The sequence below is a fragment of the Rattus norvegicus genome, chromosome 19 (genome assembly GCF_036323735.1).
Source record: "Rattus norvegicus strain BN/NHsdMcwi chromosome 19, GRCr8, whole genome shotgun sequence".
NCBI classification, from domain to species: domain Eukaryota; kingdom Metazoa; phylum Chordata; class Mammalia; order Rodentia; family Muridae; genus Rattus; species Rattus norvegicus.
In genome coordinates this window covers 46,353,983-46,378,635 of record NC_086037.1, presented here as the reverse complement: position 1 = coordinate 46,378,635, position 24,653 = coordinate 46,353,983, and the positions used below count along the sequence as shown (strand labels likewise).

The 24,653-nt window shown below is 42.7% G+C and overlaps 1 protein-coding gene across 1 annotated transcript; it reads right to left on the bottom strand.

Moving 5' to 3' along the window:
- Positions 1–17,052: 17,052 nt before the first annotated feature.
- LOC102550668 (60S ribosomal protein L21-like) lies at positions 17,053–17,638 on the bottom strand. Its single transcript, XM_039098195.2, has one exon. The coding sequence runs from the start codon at positions 17,518–17,520 to the stop codon at positions 17,053–17,055; it is 468 nt and encodes a 155-aa protein (XP_038954123.1). The 5' UTR covers positions 17,521–17,638.
- Positions 17,639–24,653: the final 7,015 nt, after the last annotated feature.

Genomic DNA, 24,653 nt, shown 5'->3' with positions numbered 1-24,653 from the left:
CACCAGCTGAACCCATTCACTGTGACGAGCGTGGTAATACTCACAGATTGGAATGATATTTCACAGGTATCAGAGGGCATTTTGCCATCTAGGTTTTATGGTGCATCTTTGAAATGCAGAAAAGCTCACCAGCTCATAAAAGGAGTCAGTCTTGACTACCACATGCTTAGCTAGGCATCCCACAAAATGACCCTTTAAATACAGGCTAAATCACTTCTGCAAATCTCCCTTTGTCTTTGCTGACCACATGCTTCCACGGGTAAGAGGAGGGAATGAGAGCTGTGATATCAGGCATTGTCTTCACTCTCTCTCCCTGATGTTTACTTCAGAACGAATGGATGTTCGGTTATTTTAAAGGAAAGTGACACATTATTAAGAAAGTTAAAATGGCATCTCTATTACCAGCCAAATTATTTCCTAAATGACATCTACTTGGAGAATTTTTAAACACTACTATGTTTTAATTAAAAACAATGTTCAGCAGTTGGGTTCATACTCTAGGTGGCCCAGCAGTGCCACTCTGACCGTCCTTCAGCTGAGACACATGACATGGTCAGGTAAAATGCTATGGAAGCAGATCCTGGTGGCAGAGAAGGAAGACCGGTGGCTCCACGTTCCATGTCACTTACAGGAAACTGAAATGGAGGCAGGACACACAGTACTTCACTCTCAAGGAAGGCACTCATTTCACGCCCATGAGTGTCCAGGAAGGACACTGTTTCTGCCTCGTTTTCTTTTACAGATATGAATTCAGCTATCCCGTCATACCTCAGGGTAAAGGTGTAAACTGCCCTGGTGTGGACTACATTCTTCCATCAGCCGAAGGAAGCATGAGCAGTGAGCCATTCACGTGAGCTGCCTGCCTCATTTTGATCTAGGACTGATGGGAGCCGTATTTCATTCTCTAACATTTCTTAGTGTCCTTTCATTAATAATTGGCTCTAGGTTACATTTTTTAAATGTATTTATTCACTTTACATCCCAATCCTAACCCCCTTCCTTCCGTTCCTCCCAACTCCACCCTTATAAATCTCTGCCCTGTTACCCCCTCCCCTTCTCCTCAGGAAGGGAAAGCCCCACACAGGTCCCAATCTGCCCTGGCACATCAAGCTTCAGCAAGTGCCGCTAAGCGCATCCCTTCCCACTAAAGCCAGACAAGGCAGTGCAGCAGGAAAAAGGAATTCAAAGACAGGCAACACAGTCAAAGACAGTCCCTGCTCCATTTGTTAGGGGACCCACATGAAGCCCAAGGTGCACATCTGCTACAAATGTGTAAGGGGCCTCGGTTCAGTGAATGCTTGCTCTCTGGCTGGTCCAGGTTACATTTAAGCCAATTGGTTACATTTCTTCAAATTGAAATGCATCATGGAGGAACCTGGAAGACTAAAACATTCTTCTTTCTTGTTCTCTTTTTTAAGTAATATTTTCATTTATTTCCTAACAATTTCACAAAATTATACAATGTATCATGAGTACATCTTTCCCCTCCCCACACCCCCACACAGCCTTTGACAGGTCATCCTCTGAGAGATACAGACAGACAGACAGACAGACAGACAGATAGACAGACACTCTGGATTTGCCACAAGCTTTTGAAATCTCAAAGCCCACCCCTAGTGACATATTTCCTCTAAGAAGGCCACATCTCTTAATCCTTCTAATCTTTTGAAACAGTGCCACTCTCTGATGATTAAGTTTTCAAATATATGAGCCTCTGGGGCCTTTTGTATCCACCAAAACAAACGAAATCAACAACAAGCAAAAAGCAACTAGAAAACAATGAAAGTGTTAAAGAGCATGGTGAGCTGGGGAAACTGTGAACTTTAGAAAAAGTGATGTTTCTAGCTAAGCTAAGGTCAAAGGCTCTTTTGTATCCCACCTGGAATGTTGGTGATTTGAGGCATAAGTTGAAACCCTTTGACACATCATCAGGCACAGGGCATGCCTGGGAGGAGGAGCCAGAAGTTTTGTGACTGTTCATGTAAAACTCAGGATATCAAGCCCATAGTTGTTTTGGTTTTGTTTTCTGTTTTTTTGTTTGTTTGTTTTATTTTGTTTTGATTTTTTGAGGGAGGCTGTTTTCCCCCCATACAACAGTGTATTTTTTTTTCTGGGCCAGAAGAGCAGAATAAAATATTCTGCTGTCTTATAATCTTGAGACTGGAAGTTCTGCCAGATTCTGGACTCACGTTGGTGAAAAGGCAAAGGCTGCATTTCAAACCCCTGAAAGCTCAACTCTGCCAACAGGAGAGAGAAACCTATGAGGATCGCTCAACCAATATGCGGGCTTTGTCTGCATAGCCTTTGTCTGCACAGCCAACCTGATCCCGAAGTATATGTTATTATAAAATCATGACCGCGGGAGGTGCACAGTGATTTCTTGACAGGGATTTAGGATAGATACTTGCCTGCTTGTGCGTGTATGGAACCAGTCTTTACACAGGCTGGCAATACCTCCTACTCCTCCTGTTCATGACTGTTCCTCACCGGTTTCATAGCCCCGCTGTAAGAATGGAGCAGCTTTTGGAACACCGTCAAGCGTTCAAAGAGCGTACACGCTCTTATCTCTGCACGGTCTTGTGTGTGTTCATAAGAGCACCATTTATTCATGCAGCTTGCACCATTGCTTTAGCTCCCATGCCGTCCACCCTGCTAGCTGTAAGGCCTGCTTCCATTCTCAAATGCTGTTAGCATGTCTAGTTAACAACAATGTCAAATGCAGGGTTTATCAGTGGCGTGCATAAAAATGTGCCACTTTTTTCCTGATAGAATTCAATGTACTGTTCAGAATTTTATAGAATAAACGCAAATGACATATTTTATGCCTAATAAATTTTCTGGAATTCTCTTCTGACATAATTGGTGCCCTCCTGAATTGCCTCTCTTCCACATCCACCAGTGGAAGGATACGTGAGACTCATATGGTCTGCTTGAACATGTGGGGGGGGGGGGGAGATGATGCCTGGAATAGCCAATATAGAAGTTGAAAATGACATATGGAAGTCCTGAAGAACTTAAAGAAAAATTATCATCCATGTCAGGAAATAGGGCCAAATAACCAGAAAATAGTAATAGATGATAAAATTAACTACAATAAGAGTCCAGGTATTTAAATGATCAGGTATGGGCTTTTATTTACTTCGTTTGTTTTTGAGATAGGGTATCCCTATGCAACCCTGGATGTCCTGGAGTTTGTTGTGAAGAACAAACTGACCTTGAACTCACAGAGATCTGTCTGCCTCTACCTCCCAAAAGCTTGGCTTAAATGTTCTTGACATCACGCCTAGACAGATAGGGGCTTTTAAATACACATAATTAATGTGGTTTAAGAAACTAGATGCCTGGGCTGGAGAGATGGCTCAGCGGTTAAGAGCACTGACTGCTCTTCCAGAGGTCCTGAGTTCAATTCCCAGCAACCACATGGTGAATCACAGCCATCTGTAATGGGATCTCATGCCCTCTTCTGGTGTGTCTGAAGACAGCTACAGTGTACTCATATACATAAATAAATAAATATTAAAAAACTAAATGCCAGCTTCAATCCCTAAAAGACTAAAGAAAATTCTAGAAGTAAGTGGAATAGTACATGAAACAGCAAATTTAGTATAAAATTAGGCCACGCAGTAGATAAAATTTTTGACTGGAATATGAATCTGAACTAACCAGAAAAGAGAATGAAGATACAAAAAGAACCACAGCTTCACGAGCTCTCAGGATAAAACAGAGAAACAATACTTAAGCAATCACAGGAACACTTCTGAAAGCAAAGAAAATCTTAACATTGCCAGAGGAAAGAGCACAGGAACTTCAAAGGAACAACAAGACTCACAGGAAACTTCAAAAACAATGTGTTCAGTGTGTGTGAGGCACTAAAAGACGGTGACTGCCATCTGTGACCCAGTAACCGAACGATAGACTCTGGAACGAAGACGAAAGACGCTCCAGACAAATCTGGAAAGAATTTCTCAGCAACCAAACCAAATCCAAAGGAATTCTAGAGGAAGTTCTTCAGAAAAGAAAAGGCCTAAAAGTCAGGCCCTGAAGTTTGAGGAGCACAGAGAGCATTAAAAAAATGAATACGGAGTAAACAAAACTCTATACAGAATTAAAATCTATTATAACTAGAGCAAAGAAGGCTAAGACAGCATTAAATAAAGTGTTCTGAGAGTATCATTATGCAGAGGTGACACAGTACTAATGCTCAGTAAACTCCACTATGTTTAGGCTCATGATGTCATCCTGAGATAACTACTAACAGGTTTTGCTTTTGCTTTGAGACAGACTCTCCACATAGCTCCGGCTGTCCTGGAATCCACCCTGTAGACCAGGCTGGCCTTGAACTCACAGAGATCTGCCTGCCTCTGCCTCCTGGGTGCTGGGATTAAAAGCATGAGCCACTACACCTGGCTTGAGTTTGTTTGTTGGTTTTTAAGAAAAAATGAAAATGTAACAGGTCCTGTGAACTCCAAAGAAGACTTGAGAGTTAGTAATGGGGAACAATTTTCTCAGGTAATAAACAAAATTAATAGTCATGTGGATGTTTTAAACCTTGGACCAGTAATTGCATTAATTGTAAATAGATTCCAATTAAAAATCACCCTCTGGGGGTTGGGGATTTAGCTCAGTGGTAGAGCGCTTGCTTAGGAAGCGCAAGGCCCTGGGTTCGGTCCCCAGCTCCAAAAAAAAGAACCAAAAAAAAAAAAAATCACCCTCTGGTCAAGAAAATGGCCAGCTTAATTAACAGATGATTCTTAACTTATGGGCCACATATATCTTTGATGGCTATTTCCCTCTTATTCTTGCTTATGAACTTTTAAATATGTAAGCATCATTCTTGGCTTGCATATTATAGAGATTGGATAAGCCAGATTTGGCTCAAGAGCCATCATTTTCCATTCCCTGCTCTAAACAGTGATGGCGATCATAGATATAGGTATAATTACAGTATGTAATTAGAGTTTAGTGTGTACCAGTTACACTGATATTTGATAAACTCGCCCATGCTTCATTTCTGCAATGCACAATAAATAAATATAATGACCATCTTACCACAGAGAAACTCATAGGACAGAGGAGAGGCTTACTCAAGCCTGACAGTAAACGCAGACCAGGCAACTCTGGCTCCAGATCCAGCCTTTACTGAGTAATATTTGTATGTATGTGCAGATCTAGAACTGCACTGTGTGGGCTTCCGAGACCCTTACATCTGAGAGATATCAAGTAAGACAGACAGGGGCTGAGGCTATCCTGAATAAGGTTCAGCTTCTAGCAAGAATCACTGGCTATACGCATTCATATTGCAAAATTCAGGGCTGTTGATTCATGCCACATTTCACTTTAGCTTAGAACACATTTTCTTTCATACAGTCTAAATTTCCTTAGTCGTCATAAAAGTCTATTTATAAGAAATCTATAGTCAGAGTATGACATTGCTCTGAGTCGGTTTTAAATGCAATCCATTCAACTATTACCACCCTTGATCAAACTTACGGTTAGGGAGCAATCGAGTGTAGCCTGACAGGCCTATCATTTCTCGTAGCCATTGTCCCGTGCCATCCTGAAAGCAGTTTGCAAGTTCATAAAGGTGCAGCACTACTCATAAAAAATTTGTATGTGTTTATGAAAACAAAAGGAACCAAGAACAGGGCTAGAGAGGGTGTAGAGATGGCTCAATGGTGAAGAGCACTGGCTACCCTTCCAAAGGACCTAGATTCAATTCCCACACCCACATGGCAGCTCACGACTGTCTATAACTCCAATTTGGCGATCTGATGCCCTCTCTGGCCTCCAAGAGCATTGGATACACATTTGGTGAACAGACATACACACAGGCAAAACATCCACATGCATGAAAATAAATTCTAAAAGAACAGGACGGAGGCATGAGAGAGGTCCTGACTGGGGCAGGGAGAACACACAGAGGCTATAAGGCTCATTGTAGTGATTTAAGATGCTAGTCTGGAGACAGTGGAGGATGGGTAAAGATACCAGCTACTCAACTGCCACAAGAACAAATTTATGCTGCTGAAGAGTAGGCAGGACTCTAAGAAAGTGAGATAAGACATTGCCCAACTGAACCTCCTGATGCCGATGGAGAGTTCACTGAACAGAGCTGTCCTGCTACATGGTTGATTCATGCACAGAAGCTTGTATTGAGTAAAGTGAACCCCAGGCATCCGTTCTCAGGATCTTTGATCCCTTTTATGGTCCTCATTGTTCAACTTTTACATAAACTCATCATCCAGGTAGCTAGTGGCTCTCAGAATCTTTTGAAGGTAACCTGTAATTTTTTTATGTCAATGGTAAGATACTCATCTTGTGGATTTCCTTTTTATTGATGAAATATTGCCTTAGAATCATAGCTATTCTTCTGTGAGTCCAAAGTCCTAGAATATGGGTTTTTATACAGCATTTTTCTAACATAATTAACATGGATTTGGTAATACTTTAATGTTATTTTTCCTTTTATTGGATATTTTTTATTTTCATTTTAAACATTATCCTCTTTCCCAGTTTCCCCTCCAGAAACTCACTGTCCCATCCCCCCACCTCCTGCTTCTGTGAGGGTGCTCCCTCACCCACCTACCCAATCCCTCCCACCTTCCCACCCTCACATTCCCCTACACTGGGGCATAGATCCTTGAGAGAACCAAAGGCCTCTCCTCCCATTGATACCCAACAGGCCATCCTCTGCTACATATGCAGCTGGAGCCATGGATCACTCCATGTGTACCCTTTGGTTGGTGGTTTAGTCCCCAGGAGCTCTCAGGAGTCTGCTTGGTTGATATTGTTCTTCCTATGGGTTGCAAGCTTTCTTCAGTCCTTTCTTTAACTCCTCCATTGGGAATCCCATGCTCAGTTCATTGGTTGGCTGCAAGCACCACCTCTGTATTTGTCAGACTCTGGCAGAGCCTCTCAGGAGACAGCTATATCAGGCTCCTGCCCGCATGCACCTATTGTCATCCCCAATAGTGTCTGGGTCTGGTGTCTGTATACGGAATGCATCCCCCAGGTGAGGCAGTCTCTGGATGGCCTTTCCTTCAGTATCTGATCCACGCATTGTCTCTATATTTCCTCCTGCGAGTAGTTTTGTTCCCCCTCTAAGAAGATCTGAAGCATCCACACTTTGGTCTTCCTTCTTCTTGAGCTTCATGTGGTTTGTGAACTGTCTTGGGTATTCTGAGCTTTTAGGCTAATATCTACTTATCAGTGAGTGCATACATATGATGTGTGCTTTTGTGACTGGGTTACCTCACTCAGGATGGTATTTTCTAGTTCCATCCATTTGCCTATGAATTTCATGAAATCATTGTTTTTAATAACTGAATAGTATTCCATTGTATAAATGCACCACATTTTCTGTATCAATTCCTCTGTTGAAGGGCATCTGGGTTCTTTCCAGTTTCTGGCTATTATAAATCAGGCTTCTATGAACATAGTGGAGCATGTGATCTTGTTATATGTTGGAGCATCTTTCAGGTATGTGCCCAGGAGTGGTATAGCTGGGTCCTCAGGTAGTACTATGTCCAATTTTCTGTGGAGCCTCCAGACTTATTTCCAGAGTGGTTGTACCTACTTGCAATCCCACCAGCAATGGAGGAGTGTTCCTCTTTCTCCACATCCTCACCAGCATCTTCTATCACCTGAGTTTTTGATCTTAGCCATTCTAACTGGTGTGAGGTGGAATCTCAGAGTTGTTTTGATTTGAATTTCCCTGATGATTAAGGATGTTGAACATTTCTTTAGGTGCTTCTTGGCTATTCAATATTACTCAGTTGAGAATTTTTTGTTTAGCTCTGTAGCCCAATTTTTTTTTGATGTGGACCTCAGACTCGAAAAGTTGTACTCATCATCCATGCATGATTCATGCAACACCCACATGTAACCCAATTTTTAATGGAGTTATTTGATTCTCTGGAATCTAACTTGAGTTCTTTGTACATATTGGATATTTGCCCTCTATCAGATTAGTAAAGATCTTTTTCCAATCAGTTGGTTGCTGTTTTGTGCTAATGACAGTGTCCTTTGCCTTACAGAGGCTTTGCAATTTTATGAGGTCCCATTTGTCGATTACTGATCTTAGAACATTAGCCATTGGTGTTCTGTTCAGGAAAATTTTCCCCTGTGCCCATGTGTTTGAGGTTCTTCCCCACTTATTCTTCTGTTAGTTTGAGTGTATCTGGTTTTATGTGGAGTATCTGTTAGTATCTGTTAGTTTGAGTGTATCTGGTTTTTCTTTTTATCCACTTGGACTTAAGCTTTGTACAGGGTGATAAGAATGGATCGATTTGGGCTGGAGAGATGGTTCAGTGGTTAAGAGCACTGACTGCTCTTCCAGAGGTCCTGACTTTAATTCCCAGCAACCTCATGGTGTCTCACAACCATCTATAAATAAAATAAATAAATATTTAAAAATAGAAACAAATATTTAAGAATGGATAGATCTGCATTCTTCTACATGCTGCCCTCCAGTTGAACCAGCATCATTTGTTGAGAATGTTGTCTTTTTCCATTGGATGGTTTTAGCTCCTTTGTTGAAGATCAAGTGACCATAGGTGTGTGGGTTCATTTCTGGGTCTTCAATTCTATTTGATTGATCTACCTGCCTGTCTCTGTACCAATACCATGCAGTTTTTATCACTATTGTTCTGTAATACAGCTGGAGGTTAGGGATGGTGATTCCCCGAGAAGTTCTTTTATTGTTGAGGATAGTTTTCACTATTCTGGTTTTTTGGTTTTTTTTTTTTATTCCAAATGAATTTGCAAATTGCTCTTTCTAATCCTGTGAAGAATTGACTTGGGATTCTGATGGGGATTGCATTGAATCTGTAGATTACTTTTAGAAAGATGAGCATTTTTACTATATTAATCCTGCCAATCCATGAGTATGGGAGGTCTTTACATCTGCTGAGATCTTCTTCAATTTCTTTCTTCAGAGACTTGAAGTTCTTGTCATAGAGACCTTTCACTTGCTTGTTTAACACGCCAAGGTATTTTACATTATGTCTGACTATTGTGAAGGGTGTCATTTCCCTAATTTCTTTCTCAGTCTGTTTATCCTTTGAGTAGAGGAAGGCTACCAATTTGTTTGAGTTCATTTTAGATCCAGCCACTTTGTTGAAATTGTTTATCAGCTGTGGGAGTTCTCTGGTGGAATTTTTGGGGTCACTTAAGTATGCTATCATATCATCTACAAAAAGTGATATTTTGACTTCTTTTCCAATTTGTATCCTTTTGACTTCTTTTATTATCTAATTACTCTGACTAGGACTTCAAGTACTATATTGAATAGGTAGGGAGAGAGTGGGCAGCTTTGTTTAGTCCCTGTTTGGGGGGAAATATATTGTGTAAATTTTGTTTTCTCATGGAATATCTTGTTTTCTCCAACTACCTTAATTGAGAGTTTTGCTGAATATAGTAGTCTGGGCTTGCATTTGTCTTCTCTTAGGGTCTGTATGATATTTCCCAGAATCTTCTAGCTTTCATAGTCTGTAGTGAGAAGTCTGGTTTAATCCTGATAGGTCTGCCTTTATATGTTTCTTGACTTTTCCCCCCTTAATGTTCTTAATATTCTTTCTTTGTTTAGTGCATTTGGTGTTTTGACTGTTATGTGATGGGAGGAATTTCTTTTCTGGTCCAATCTATTCTATTCTCTTTCTTTAGATTAGGGAAATTTTCTTCTATAATTTTATTGAATATATTTACTGGCCCTTTAAGTTGGGAGTCTTCACTTTGTTCTACACCTATTATCCTTAGGTTTGATCTCATTGTGTCCTGGATTTCCTGGATGTTTTGAGTTAGAAGCTTTTGAATTTTGCATTTTCTTTGACTGTTGTGTTGTTTTCTATGGTTGGTATCTTCTGTCCCTGAGATTCTCTCTTCTATCTCTTGTATTCTGTTGGTAATGCTTGTTACTATGACTCCTGATCTCTCGCCTAGATTTTCTATCACCAGGGTTGTCTCCCTTTGTGATTTCTTTATTATTTCTATTTCTATTTTTAGATCTGTATGGCTTTTTCCAATTCCTTCACCTGTTTGGTTGTGTTTTCCTGTAACTCTTTAAGGGATTTTTGTGTTTTTTCTTTGAGGGCTTCTACCTGTTTTCCTGTATTTCTTTAAGGGAGTTATTTATGTCCTTCTTAAAGTCCTCTATCATCATCATAAGATGTGACTTTAAATCTAAATCTTGCTTTTCCGGTGTGTTGGGGTACACAGGACTTGCTGTGGTGGGAGAACTCTGTTCTGCCGATGCCAAGTGGCCTTGGTTTCTGTTGCTTAGGTTCTTGCAGTTGCCTCTTGCCATCTGGTTATCTCTGGTGTTAGCTGGTCTTGCTCTTTCTGACAGTGGCCTGACAGTGCAAGCCTGTATGTCAGCGCTCCTGGGAGACCAGATCTCTCCCAGCAGGATGTGGAGTACCTACTTTTATGCTCTTAATTATTTCTCCCTTGAACTCTTTTGGCTGCTAAATGGGTGCAAGTACATAACTTTAAAATACTATTTTGACCAGTAACAATTCCCAAAAAATACATCGAAATAGGATGTCCTTATCCTCTTAAACTTTAGTTCATTGTACGCTGCGGTAAAACTTCTCTGAGACTGCCTTAGACACTGTGTGCACCCACTCAATAGTTAAGTATGTGAACACAGAGAAAAGGGTTTGGTCCCATCAGGGCTAGATGCTTAATTACCTCTTTGCAATTTCCTTCCCTTTACTAAGGAATGTTACAACGTTCCCAGGTGTAAATTAATTTTAATTTTCCGTCTCATCCTTTATTCCTCTGGCAACTTGAGAATCTTGCCAAATATCTGTTCCTATCTCCTGTCCCAGTTGTTCTGGCAATGCAAGAGAGAAAGGAAGGTGGTGGAGATGTCCTTTCTGAGAACCAACATGTACGCCTGCAGCAGTTGGCAGCCTTCGAGTCTTCTGCAATGGCGGGAGGCCTGTAAGAAGCTTCAGAGGCAACACATTTTGTTCACTGAAGGTTCCCATTTAGAAGCCTTTCCGAAGGAAGAAATCCTACACAGTTCTTTTAAAAGAGCTGCCTAGAGAATAAATGCCAGTGGGACATCTATGTCACACCCACTCCCCTGAAGGCTTAGGAATGATCGGTCAAGAGGGGCAGAAAGACTATAAGAGCCAGAGGGAGAAGAGGGCCAGAGTGAAACAGTGTTGTTTGGAACACGGACATGTTTTAAGATCTGTTTCAATTAACCATGCAGTCTGTGAGAATACTGGGTTGGAGCTTTCTAATGAAGTTTGATGAAGTCATCTGTAGGTCACAGTAGAAGACTATGAGTCCCTCACCCTAATCTATTGGTAGCAAATGGTTGGGGAGAGAAAGATCAGGCCTCCGAGCCCCTCTTCCTTCCATGTCTGGACATGGACATACCCATTTGTACTGAGGTCCGGACCAGGTTCCCTCAGCTGATGTGAGCTGTGATTACAACCACAGTCTTGCCCAGAAGCTGACTCCTCACCATTCCCCTTATCTTCCCTAAATGGTCTAAGTGTCTTATTAGAGCTGAGCACTCATCTGTCACTTATTTTCAGCACCATTTACAGCCATGAGTCTCTTTACTCACCGATGACCACCGGGAGGAGAGGCTTGTCTGATTATTGCGGAGGGTAACATGTATCTATGGGCATAAACATAAATGTTGAGAAGGCAACTCAGTGCTATGTGATCTCAGCTAAACAACGGTGTTCGATTCCCACTAGGGTCTGTGATCTGCCCTGACACAGGTTTTTAACCAGGTTTACAACGGTAGGTACGTATTCCCTCCTGTGGACTATCTAATCAAAGAACAACTGTTTACTAATAGTAATGCCACTACTGTACATCTTACCCGGCACACTGGTCTTGTAGGTCATAGGAGTCACAGTTAGGTAAGACCATTAATACTTTTTCTTCTCCCCTGAGTGGCCACATATAGTAGAGTAAAAGTAACCCCTTGGGGTTGGGGATTTAGCTCAGTGGTAGAGCACTTGCCTAGCAAGCGCAAGGCCCTGGGTTCGGTCCCCAGCTCCGAAAAAAAAAAAAAAGTAAGCCCTTATCCCTTATCTTGCACAAAAATTAACTTTAAAAAAATGTTAGGGTGGGGATAAAACCCGAGTCATGTGCATGCTAAACAGTATTCTACCACTGACATATGCCCAGCCTGAACTAGTACGTAGTTCCAGCAGAGTTGAATGTTCTTAAGGGGAGGACAGGGGCAGCGAATGGCTTAAGATGACTGAGAAACATAACTGAGAATGCAAATTAGAACTTTCAATGTAAGCACTCCCTTATGTGACTAAGATGCCAAGGAAACATATATAACCTTGAGCAAACAGCAAGGCAAGTGATAGGATAATATAGAGACTACTATTATTCTCACAATAAAAATTTTTATAAAGCCATCTGCAGTCGTTTGAATAATAATGGCCCTATAGGCTCATATATCTGAATGCTTAGTCACCAGAGACTGGAACTGTTTGAAAGGACTAGGAGGTGTGGCCTTGTTGAAATGGATATGGTCTTGTTAGAGTGGGTGTGGCCTTGCTGGAGTGGGTGTGGCCTTGTTGGAGTGGGTGTGGCCTTGTTGGAGACTGTGTAGTGCTGGGGTTGGGCTTTGAGGTTTCAGAAGCCCATGGCGAGCCCAGGCTCTCTGCCACTCTGCCTACAGATCAGGATGTAGAATTTTAAGCTACTACTCCATCCCTTGCTTGCATGCCACCATGCTCCCTGCCATGACAATAATAGTTAGGCCTCTGAACCTGTAAGCAAATCCCCAGTTAAATGCTTTCTTTTATAAAGGTTGCCTTGGTCCTGGTATCTCTTCACAGCAGTAGGACAGTGACTAAGACACCATCTAATGTTGTTTATAAGTTCAAGGATATATAATCAAAATATAAAAACATGGGTGAAATGATATATGTTAAACTCACATAATGTGGCTGACTTTTGTTTGTTTGCTTGTTTGTTTGAAGCACAGTTGATCAGATAATGTAACTTGAAGGGAAAATAAGTATCATCATGGATAGGCAGAAAGATCTCTGCAGAACAGTTTCCTGAAAGAAAAGCACAAATTTCTGAAGCAATTAGTATGGAATAACAGCATTTATGGCATCCTCAGGCAGCTGTGGGCTTTGCTATGTGAACAGCAGCCTTCGACAGGAGCGATGAGGCGGGCTTCCGCTGAAGGCTGTGCGCCATCACGGCGGTGCATACCTGCACAAGTCACGTGCTTGTAGGTAGAGCGAAATAAAATAGAAATGTGATTTAGGGCCTCACAAGATGCTGCTCACGGTGGGTCCAGTGTCCGAGGTCCTGTGTTATCGCGGCAAGTTCCGAGGCATAATTTTCTTCAGCTCGCCCTAAGAAATAATGAGGCTCGGGTCCCTAAGGCACACTGATGGGGTAGACAGGTGCCAGCATGGTCATCTAAAAAACAGATGATTGTTGGAGGAGTCTGAAAGCTCACCAAGGGAGACCACTCTGCTCTGTGGGACTCTCCAAACAGAGAAAACAGATTGAAGGTTTATTAACCCAATTAATACATGAACATATTCAATTAATCGGATATAAGATATAACGAGTGAAAGCTCGTAACAGTCAGCCAGTGTCACGGACTCATGGTGGCAGCTGTATCCATTTCACGATAATTAACTAAATTTGACAATTTCCATTGAGCTGGATGGATATGCAGCCAGCCTCTTCCCCATTCCCTGAGAGTCTGGGACGCATCTAGCCTTAGACTGCGCTTTACTGGTTTCTGCTGCTCCAACCTGGAAGGCAGCAAACCTCCTGAAACCAGCGCCACAGGGTGGGATGGGTTGAGTTGAAACGTCCTGGACCACGTTAAAGTCCAGGTAAGCCTGTGTGTGGCCACGGCTCACCTGGCTCCAGCTGTGCTTGGATCCTACATTTGCTTAGCCGTATTTGGCAGCGGTGAAGGAAACTGCTGCCGTGGGAGTAAGGGTGATTCTTATGGCTTCAGGAAAAGGCTCGAGAGAATGACTCTAAGTAGGGAGGCTTTGCTTTACTGCCCAGGTCCTGGAGGCTCAGTCCACAGCTGTTCGGCCCAGGCATTTGAGCACAGTAGAGGAAGCAGTTCACTGAGCTATACCCCCTGTATTTTCAAGTAAGTTACCATTATAAGTACCTAAGGCTTAATCCTGCTTTGAAATCCTGGGAACACCTGAGAGTGGCCCCTAGACACATGACGTGAATATCCCCTGACTATTGGGAGGTGACTAACGGTGGTGGCTGTGGCCATTCGTTCCCTCTCATTTGAGACCTAGATGGTCAGAGAAAACCCTCAGGCAAAGAAATGCACTTGGAAGTTGGTCTTGGTAGAGCCATGGACAGCGTGAAATAATAAGTAATGGCTTCAGGAGTCTGAAGAGATGGCTCGCAGTTAAGAGCATTGGATGCTCTTCCAGATAATCCAGGTTCAATTCCCAGCACCCATATAACCATTTCCAGTAGATCCCACACCTTTTTCTGGCCTCTACAGAAATCAGGCAGGCATGTATATGGTCTACATGCACGCACGCATATACAGACAAAAAATAAACACACATAAAATAAAATAATAAATAATAGTGTTGATACAGTATATTCATTTTATTTGTAACTAACACTTTAGTTAACATTCGTTACTTATAACGTCTATTTATTCCACAAAATATCTACTATAGCATACACTGTGGTAGTCGCTGTGCGAGGTGCTGGAAATAAAGGGATAAACTGTAGAGATAATTTCATTACTCAAGGAGTTGGCATGAGCAAGTAAGCAAGACATCATGTACTGATGAAGGGGAGAGATAGCTTCCGGGATCACAGGAGAGAATTGTAGCCCAGAATGGCTTTTCCAAGCTCGCTCCTGTGCCTGTGGCTTCTACTTAAACAGCACCCAAAATACTAATGCTGACAACAAAAAGTTCGACAGAGGAGGAAGAGCCACCGAGATGCTGCCATGTACTCTAAGGTATGAATATATGTCATTCTGCATGTATACACTATTACACACAAATGTTTTTAGGCTGAAAAAAATAGGTCAGTAGCATGTTCAACCCCCAGCATCCCAAATAATAACAATTTTCCAGTAAGCACCAGTACAGTAATGACATTACCAGCTCTTAGGGATGGGTATAAAGTGCCCCTCCCCCAAAGGCTCATGTGTTGACAGCTTGGTGCCCAGCTGGCAGTGGCTGCTTCGAGAGTTCTAGACCCTTTATTGGAGACTAGCTGAAGGAAATAGATTTCTGGGAGCATGGCCTTGGGGCCTCTATCTCCCCTAGTCCCTACCTAGATCTCTGGTTCACTGGCTTAGCATGTGTGAAGTCCTTGATTCATGTCCAAAGATAGACAGAGAGAGAGAGAGAAAGAGAGAGAGAGAGAGAGAGAGAGAGAGAGAGAGAGAGAGAGAGAGACTGTATATAATTCACATCATTTGGATCACATGCCCATCCTTTAACCAACCATAATTCCTTACGTCTTCACTGGCCAAACTTAGAAGTCAATGGTAAACCCTAGAATGGAGAGTAGACTAAATTTAACCAAAACAACAAAGATTTAAAATTAAAAAGAAGAAGAGAAAGAGAAGGGAGGAGAGGGAAGGAAAGGGGAAGAGAGAGGGGTATTTGAGACACCTCTGGAAGGCATCATGATTAGGTGTGAGGTAACCACAAAACAACTCTAATCCATGACAGGAAGAGGGCTGAGATTCTCCAAAAAGGAAAACTTTTTGTCACAATTCATAGCTGATCTGAATTATTTATTAGCCCTTCTAAGGAAATAATATTTTTCTGTTTTAAACTTTTCCAGAGAGCTTAAAATGAAAGATTTCTTTTTCAAGTAAGATAGATATTTTTATTTGATTGGAACATGATAACATCCATGCCCAGGGAGGCCAAAGGCCACACATTTGTCTTTTAAAAATGTATTGAAATATTATTCAACTCTGTAAATATACCCGAATATACAGGATTTCTCAAAATAACACTTGGAGGAGAGTTCATAAAGGAGCAAATATTTTGAGGAGATGGCCCAAGAAATCTGAGATGTCAGCAATTCAACACACTTGAAGTTTCTCTCACTGAAAGTTCTAGGTGTAGGGTATAGGGATGGCTCAGTTCGTAAAGGCCCTACTGTGCAAACATGTAGAGCTGAGTTTGATCCCTAGAATTCATTTTAAAAAGCGCAGGACCCTGGAACGGGTGGATCCTTAGACTCACCGACCCACAGGCCTACCAAATTGGCAAGAGCCAGCTAATAAAAGGCTCCATCTCTAAACAAGGTGACAGCGCCTAAGGGGTACCTTCTGCTTAGTCTCTCTCTCTCTCTCTCTCTCTCTCTCTCTCTCTCTCTCTCTCTCTCGTTTTCTCTCTCCTCACCCTCACACCACACACACACACACACACACACACACACACACACACACGCATGCACACAGCCCTTCCTTCCACCCACACTAACTTGTACATATATTTATTTAGAGTCAAAGTTTTGCTATATGGTCCAAATTTGTCACTTCCTTTCTGTGAATCACTACCCTTGGCTAAAAGACCTACTTCCTCTCCATCAGGAAATTCTCACACTCAAAGATGAACCTTGTCACGAACAGTCCCACCACATCATCTCTTACTTTCTACTGCTTTAAGGAGGCTAAATTCCACATCAATTTCACATCCTCAGATATAACAGTAACAACACTCTGTCCTCAATTTGTAATTTAACTACTTAGCAAACCTTTGATTCTTTGGAATAACTGGGTAGCTCAATATCACATGCAGCCTGGAGGTATAGTAAGTCATCACTGTATGCTTCCTACCATGGTGTGATCATACCACGGGCCCAAAGCCAATGGGGTCAAAGGACTACAGGCTGAAACTTCCTCAGCTGTGAGCAAAATGAGACTGTTCTTTTCAGCCAGTTGCCTCAGATATTTTGTTACAGTTACCAAAAACTAACATGCTCATTCTCTTTTCTTTCTTTCTTTTTTTAAGGAAAACACTTTTCAGTCTGGGTCCTTTATTTCCATTTTGTCCATTAGGCCGTGGATCCCTATGGAACGGGCTCCAGCAGCTCAGGCTCCTTTCCATTAGTCCTCACAAAGTGAGCTTCTCTGGGTGGCGCAGGCTGGAGACTCAGCTGAACCCAGGTGCCCTTCTCTTTGGCTTCTTCTTTCTTCTGATCGTTCTCCTTCACCTGCTTCAGGAAGCTGTCTCTGCTCTTCGAGTGCTTGATGTGCTCAATCCACACATTGATCCTCTTGGCCAGAATCTTGCCCTTAACCTGCTTGTTTACAATGATGCCCACGGCATGCTGGGTGACATTGTAGACTCTAACGGTTTTGCCATGGTAACACTTGTGGGTCATTCCTTTTTGAGCAGCGCCCATTCCCTTGATGTCTACAATATCACCCTTCTTGTAGAGTCGCATGTACGTGACCAAAGGAACAACTCCATGTTTTCTAAAAGGCCTAGAGAACACATACCGAGTGCCTCTCCTCTTTACTTTTGTGTTCGTCATTTTGGTGAGTTACTAGAAGATGGCTGCCCTCCTTTTTTTTAATAGTAAATTTTATGTAACAAAACTTTCCATTCTTTGTATGTAGTGCTTCTAAGCTTGGTGGTACTGAGTTCAGTGGTACTAAGCACATTTACATTGGTGTTCAATTGCCACCAGAAACCACACTTAGAAGCATTTTTGTCATCTGAGCTGAAATTCTCTACCCACTACCCTTAAACACTAGCTCCACATTCTGCTCTCTCCTCTGACCCTCAGTAACCATCATCCATTTTTTTGCTTCAGAATTTAACAACTTTAAGTGCTGCATAGAATGGAATCATACTGTCTGTGGGCTGTGTGACCAGCACACTTCACTTACACAGTGCCATTTAGGCTTACCTATGTCGTAACAGGTGTCAGAATGTCACTGCTTTATAAAACTGAATAGTATTTCATTATGTATAAATACCACATCTTGGTTGTTCATGTGTTGACTCTATTTTGGGACATACAAATATATGAGACTCTGCTTTTATTCCTCCCAAGAATAAGCCCAAGATTCTGCTGGCTGACATGAAACTTTTGTTCTTATTATTTCTAAGGGAAAAATAAGCTAGTTTTCCCAAACCACTGTCAGTGTGCTCGTGTGTTTGCAGAACTCATAGATGTTGTGATTCCCAACTTAGATTCTCAGAGCTCCCTTTGAGACAGGTTCTTTCGAGAAACCTAGAACTTGTTGGTTATTTGACTAGGATGATAGCCGGCGATCCCCAACGATGTTCCCGTCTCCTCTTGCAATCTGATGCTGACATTTCAGGGGTGCTGTACTCAGCTTCTTACATGATGCTAGGGATCTGAACCCAAGTTCTCATGTTTGCCAGGAAGTGTTCTTACCCACTGCCCCATCTCCCCAGTCCTGCCCATTAAGCAGTCATTTAAGGGCTTACAAGTAAACAAACATTTTGATCCTACGATTTGCATGTAGGCAGATGACTCATGCCTAAAAATTGTCAATCCAGGCTTCCCAGCAATGTGATCAGAGTGCACAACCATCTCCCCACTATTTACACTGCTTTCCCTAAACGACCAACTTAAATGTCTCTCTCTTTTTTAAATTCAGCAACTGAAACCAATTTCAATCTTGTTTGTTAACTTGAGAAAATGCTTTAAAAAATATTGCTTTCATTTTTAATTACCTTGTAAGTCAAACTTTCTTCTGCTGGAATAGATCCTGCCCACAGTGCTCAGAGGAAATGCCTGTTCACGACTGGGCGGTTTTACACGTGGTCCGGACAGTGTTCTTCACTGAGTTGAGTCAGAGAGGACTCATTTGCATTCCCTGATGGTTTCCGATGCCTGGAGGAAAAAGCTGGACCTTGTATCACTTTATCTGACTCTGCGGGGAAAGGAGGCTTGAAGCCCTCTCTGTTTTGGAGAGAGGGAGTGGAATCCTACCTTGCCCCCCTTTGCCCTCAAAGGCTTTCCTTTCCCCTCAAAGGCTTTCCTTTCCCCCACGTCCTGACTGTCTCTGTCCCTGAAAGGAAGGTATTCATGGCCCTAAACTCCTCGGTTTATAGCTAATCTTTTCTTTGCCGAAGCTACGAAGCTACGTTAAGAAAGGCAGTGGGTGGCCCCGACAGCAGTGGAACCCTGTGGAGAGATCACTCAGCCACAGGTGCCGTCTCATGGACCAGGAGACCCTTGAAGGCCAACCCTGAATGTCACCTCCATCTTCACGAGCCGTAGGGACATCTATTTGAGGTAAACACCCCACGCTCCCTGAAAGGTTGCCAACTTAGCCTATCTGTCTTTCTAACCCAAGCCACAAAGGTGAGATTCTTAAACAATGTTCTTTAATGTCTGCTTCAGTTAGGCATTTGGTCAACCTGGATACTCAGGAGGAATCATGTGTGTCCTGTCCTCCAGCCCTGTGGGACAGATGAGTGGATACGACGAGACACACTTGTTACCTCACCCTTTTGAATGGAGGGAGCTGCTCTGCCCGTGCTGGTGAAGGTCGTGTGGACTTCCTACACTCTACCCTAAACTGACCTACCTGGTGAAAATCTTCCCAGGCCTCAGTGCTGCCAAATTGGTAAGAGCTTCAAGGCCACCATAAAATAACTAACTGCCCATGAACCTACCACGCTCTGCTTATCTTGGGCAGGAGCATTGACTTCCTTACTTAACACACTCAAAGCCTCTTTCTCGATCATCTGCCCAAGATGTAACGTCAGATTCACAACATCAGCAACTCCCACAAGGACAGGCTGCCAATCATACCTCTTTGGCTTTGTTCATCTCGTAATACTCTTACGCAATGTGCTTTCATTTGAGACAGGGTCTTACAAAATTCCACAAACTGACCTTAAACTAGCCCTGAATTCCAGAACTCATTATCTTCCTGATTCATCCTCCAAGTAGCTGAATGCATGTGTGCCGGGGTATGGCATCATATGCAATGTGCCATTTCAAGTGTTCAAATAGACACCGAGCATATCTGCTGTGTGTGGTAGCTGTAGGATATTTTCTTTATACGTTAATTTCATTGCCAGGAGATCTCCCTACCCCTGTCAGGATATTTAATCAAGGCATACCTGTACTAATATTAAAAAAGTTCCAACCATTTAAATAAAAGCAGCATGTCAGAATTGAATGTATTTAATGTGGATCCTTTAAAAATTAAGAATTCTACTTGTTACTAGCAACCACTTAACAACCCTGGCTATTCAGTTCAATTAATCCCATGAAGTACAGAGGGTAAGAGAAAGACCGTATCTGAAGTCATTCTTATTCATGGCTAGAGACCATGACAATTCTTCTAACAAGTCCGTTGGGATCTTGTGGGTGATGCTTAAGACGTCAATGAGCAAGGGCTGCTCCTGCTTGGAGGTGAAGGGAGACTTGCTAGCTAGCTAGCTCTCCGTAGAAACATTCGAATGGAAATGTTTGAGCTATTCAAAGGTATCTGGGATTTTCTACCTGTTCCTGCCCTATTCAGGTAATGGACAACTAGAGCTCATGAGTCCTCTGAGCCTCCTCCAGAGAAGTCTCCTGGAAAGAAAGTCATTGTGGCTTCCACCATTGATGCTCAGCCTTCTACATCCCAAGTCAAACGCACAGAAGAGGGACATGTTTTTATTTGCACGTTTGTTAGAGCAAGTAGAATGAAATGTGTTAACAGCATGTGTTCTCAGGCAATGAGAAAATAGTCCGTGACTTAAGAAAAGGGTTGGGGATTTGGCTCAGTGGTAGAGCGCTTGCCTAGCAAGCGCAAGGCCCTGGGTTCAGTCCCCAGCTCCAGGAAAAAGAAAGAAAGAAAGAAAGAAAGAAAGAAAGAAAGAAAGAAAGAAAGAAAGAAAGAAAGAAAGAAAGAAGGAAGGAAAGAAAGAAGGAAGGAAAGAAAGAAGGAAGGAAAGAAAGAAAGAAAGAAAAGATGACACTCATGACCCATGCTCCTGGGGCACTTGGTTGATATCTTGGTCCGTGATTCATGTCCATGTCCATCAACCATGCTGCCATCAGAAAGAATGTCCCGTCCACGATCCAGCTGCTATGAGCAAGGACACTTCTTTTACAGTGGTATTGATGACTACCAACTAAAACCAAGAATGAGAGACACTGAAGGCTTCTGGGATACACACACACACACACACACACACACACACACACACACACACACAGTCCAGCTCTTTTTTTTTTTCAGAAGGAACATTTTTTTTTATTTTATGAGGCCACAGTCACCCTGATATCCAAGGTTACAGATTAATTTTCCCCATGAACATAGATGTAAAAATACTCAATAAATACTTGCAAACTAAATCCAAGAGCACATTTTAAAAAATCTGATCTTGTAGTACAGTGTAACTTTTGTGTGTGTGTGTGTGTGTGTGTGTGTGTGTGTGTGTTCTTTTATGTTTAGATCTAAGTGTAATGGAGTCTGAGGTGGCTTGTCTGGACAGCCACAGAATTGGAATGTGTACTTCTGGCAAAATACCCAGCAGATATCTTGGGACACTGCAGTGCCGGACCTGTGGTTCCAAGGCTCAAGTTTGTTCGTGGGGTACTGCCTAAGTCCTCTCCGCGGCGGCAGCAACCGGGAAGATCTGCGCCGCTCTTTCCAGGGTTCCAGATGGCGTTTGGTGTTTTCCTCTGGCGTCTGGATGTGCACAGAGTGCAGTCTCTTCTGGTTTCCCAGGCGTGTCTGACTCTCTGAAGGTTTAGCTCTCCCTCCCACGGGATTTGGGTGCAGAGAACTCACAGTCCAGCTCTTGAAGAGAATCCTTAAAAGTTGCTGAAGTGCAGTTCTTCACGGTTAACCGATTCTGGTGGAGGACGGACTTCAGCTCCTCTTAAGGAGCTGGCCACTGGGAGCTCGTGCTCCAGGGAGTATATGAGTAACACCAATCGAACTTGGTGGGTTTTCCCAGTTTTGTTTTTGTTTGGGAGGGCAAGGGAAAGTGTGAGCCTGGGAGGACTGGGAAGCAAGCATGATGGTGTGTATTGAATAAAATTCACAAATAATTAATACAAATATTACACTGGAAGAAAAATTAAAATAAAAATAATAAAAATTTTAAAGATCTATTTGTTTTTATCGTTTGTGAATGACTGTATGCATGTGTGTGTATGTGTGTATGCGAGTGTGTGTTTGAGTGTGTGTGTGTGTGAGTGTATGTTTGTGTGAGTGTATGTGCGTGTGTGAGTGTGTGTATGAGTGTATGTGCTCGTGTGAGTGTGTGTGAGTGTGTGTGAGCGTGTGAGCGTCTGTGTGTGTGAGAGTGTGTATATGAGTGTGTGAGTGTGAGTGTGTGTATGTTTGTGTGAGTGTATATGCATGTGTGAGTGTGTGTGCGAGTGTGTGTATGAGTGTGTGTGTGTATGAGTGTGTGTGTATGTTTGTGTGAGTGTATGTGCGTGTGTGAGTGTGTGTATGAGTGTATGTGCTCGTGTGAGTGTGTGTGAGAATGTGTGTGAGTGTGTGTGTGTGTGAGTGTATGTGTATGTTTGTGTGAGTGTATGTGCATGTGTGAGTGTGTGTGAGTGTATGTGCTCGTGTGAGTGTGTGTGTGAGTGTGTGTGAGAATGTGTGTATGTGTGTGTGAGTGTATGTGTGTGAGTGTGTGTGTGAGTGTGAGTGTGTGTGAGTGTGTGTGTGCGAGCGTGTGAGCGTCTTGTGTGAGTGTGTGTATGAGTGTGTGTGTGTGTGTGTGTGTGTGTGTGTGTGTGTGTATGTTTGTGTGTACCCAGTGCTGTAGTGATCAGAAGGCAGTACTGGATCCCCTGGACCTGGAGTTATGAGTGGTTGTGAGCTACCATTTAAGTGCCAGGAACCAACACAAGCCTTCTGGAGAAGCAACCAGTGCTCTTAACTGCTGAGCCTCTGGTTGGTGGTGACTAGTTTTCTTTTTTTCTCCTCCTCTGCCCCCCTCTTCTATTTCATTTATTTTATGTATGTGAGTACACTGTCACTGTCTTCAGACACACCAGAAGAGGGCATCGGATCCCATTACAGTTGGTTGTGAGCCACCATGTGGTTGCTGGGATTTGAACTCAGGACCTCTGGAAGAGCAATCAGTGCTCTTAACCACTGAACCATCTCTCCAGCACTGGTTGGTGATTTCTAATGTCTTCATCTGTTGTACACAGGGTGGTTTCAGGAACCAAATGAAATCAGTTTCACCAGTCAAGCCTCTGGATTGTCCCATGCAGGTCCTCAGGGTTTTTCCTCTCTTTTCCCCTATTTTCAAAATACAAAGTGAAAGCCCTGTTCTTTGCATTTTGTATGTCTCTGTAATTATCTCTCACTCAAATATTTTAAAACATCACAGAACTTCTGAAAATGTGTAATTGCTATCCTAAGAAAGATTTATTAAGGGGTGTGAGGGTGCTGGAGAGATGGGGCAATGGCTAAAAGCACTTTGCTGCCCTTAAGGACCTGGGCTTGGTTCTCACCAGCCACATGGCAGCGGATAGCCACTCCAGTACCAGGGGATAAAGTGCCCTCTTCTGGCTTCCATGGGCTCCAGGCACATACATGGTATATATACAAACATATAGTCACTCACGCATACACAGAAAATGAAAATAAATATTCTTAAGAGTAGAAGATTTATTCAGAAAGCAAGACCACTTAAACCTGCCACCATCCTTTTCATTTTACTGAGAGCATCGCCTTCTCTCCCTCCCACTCAGTCTGTGACCTCCTCTGCCTACTTTTGAACAACCAGCAACCAGACTATCTTGGGCCAACACCGCCACCTACTGGTCATGTTCTTTTTTAAAGATTTTATTTATTTTATGTGAGTACACTGTAGCTGTCTTCAGACACACCAGAGAGGGCATTCAATTTTATTACAGATGGTTGTGAGCCACCATGTGGTTGCTGGGAATTGAACTCAGGACCTCTGGAAGAGCAGTCAGTGCTCTTTACCTCTGAGCCATCTCTCCAGCTCCTGGCCATGTTCTTTTAAGTCTCTAAAATTACTTAAGCCTGTGTACAAGCTACATTCTCTCACACTAGTCTCAAAACCCAGCATTCTGTCTTGGAAGTTTCTCCTCAATGAAAAGACGCCTGACTCATCTCAGACACAAAGAGAAGCCATAGTTACCACTTCTTGCTATAGGGTGCATCCCCACATAGCTCTGTCTTTCTTTGCCAGATCCAGTCTCAGACATTTCCCTACCATGTAGATGCTTTGCCATTTCCACTGGAACACTCTACCATCAAAAGTCCATGTATCCTCGATGTCTTCTTTACATACCATACCTCTCTGTCTCTCAGCCATGAGTGTTCGCTGCCAGTCACTTGTTCCCTAGACTTTCGAGCTCAGATGCTCTTCCACACAGCACGCACTTTCTGTTATCAAGTGGACTGACATCCGAGTAACTTCTTCCCACTCTTCAAATACCCACAAGCACAGCCTCTCCGATGGTAATCTAATTATGGGCTATGTCAATACCACTGAAAAGAGCTTTGCAAGAATCTCGCACGCAGGCTGTTGATGTTATCTTGCTTATGCCATCCCAACCTGCTCCACAGTCATACCTGGGTCTCGTCATTATTCATAGTAACACCTTCCTTATAATGACAATTCCAAATACACACATTCCCACCACCCTCAACCCTCCAGCTCACTCTGATCCCCATGGGA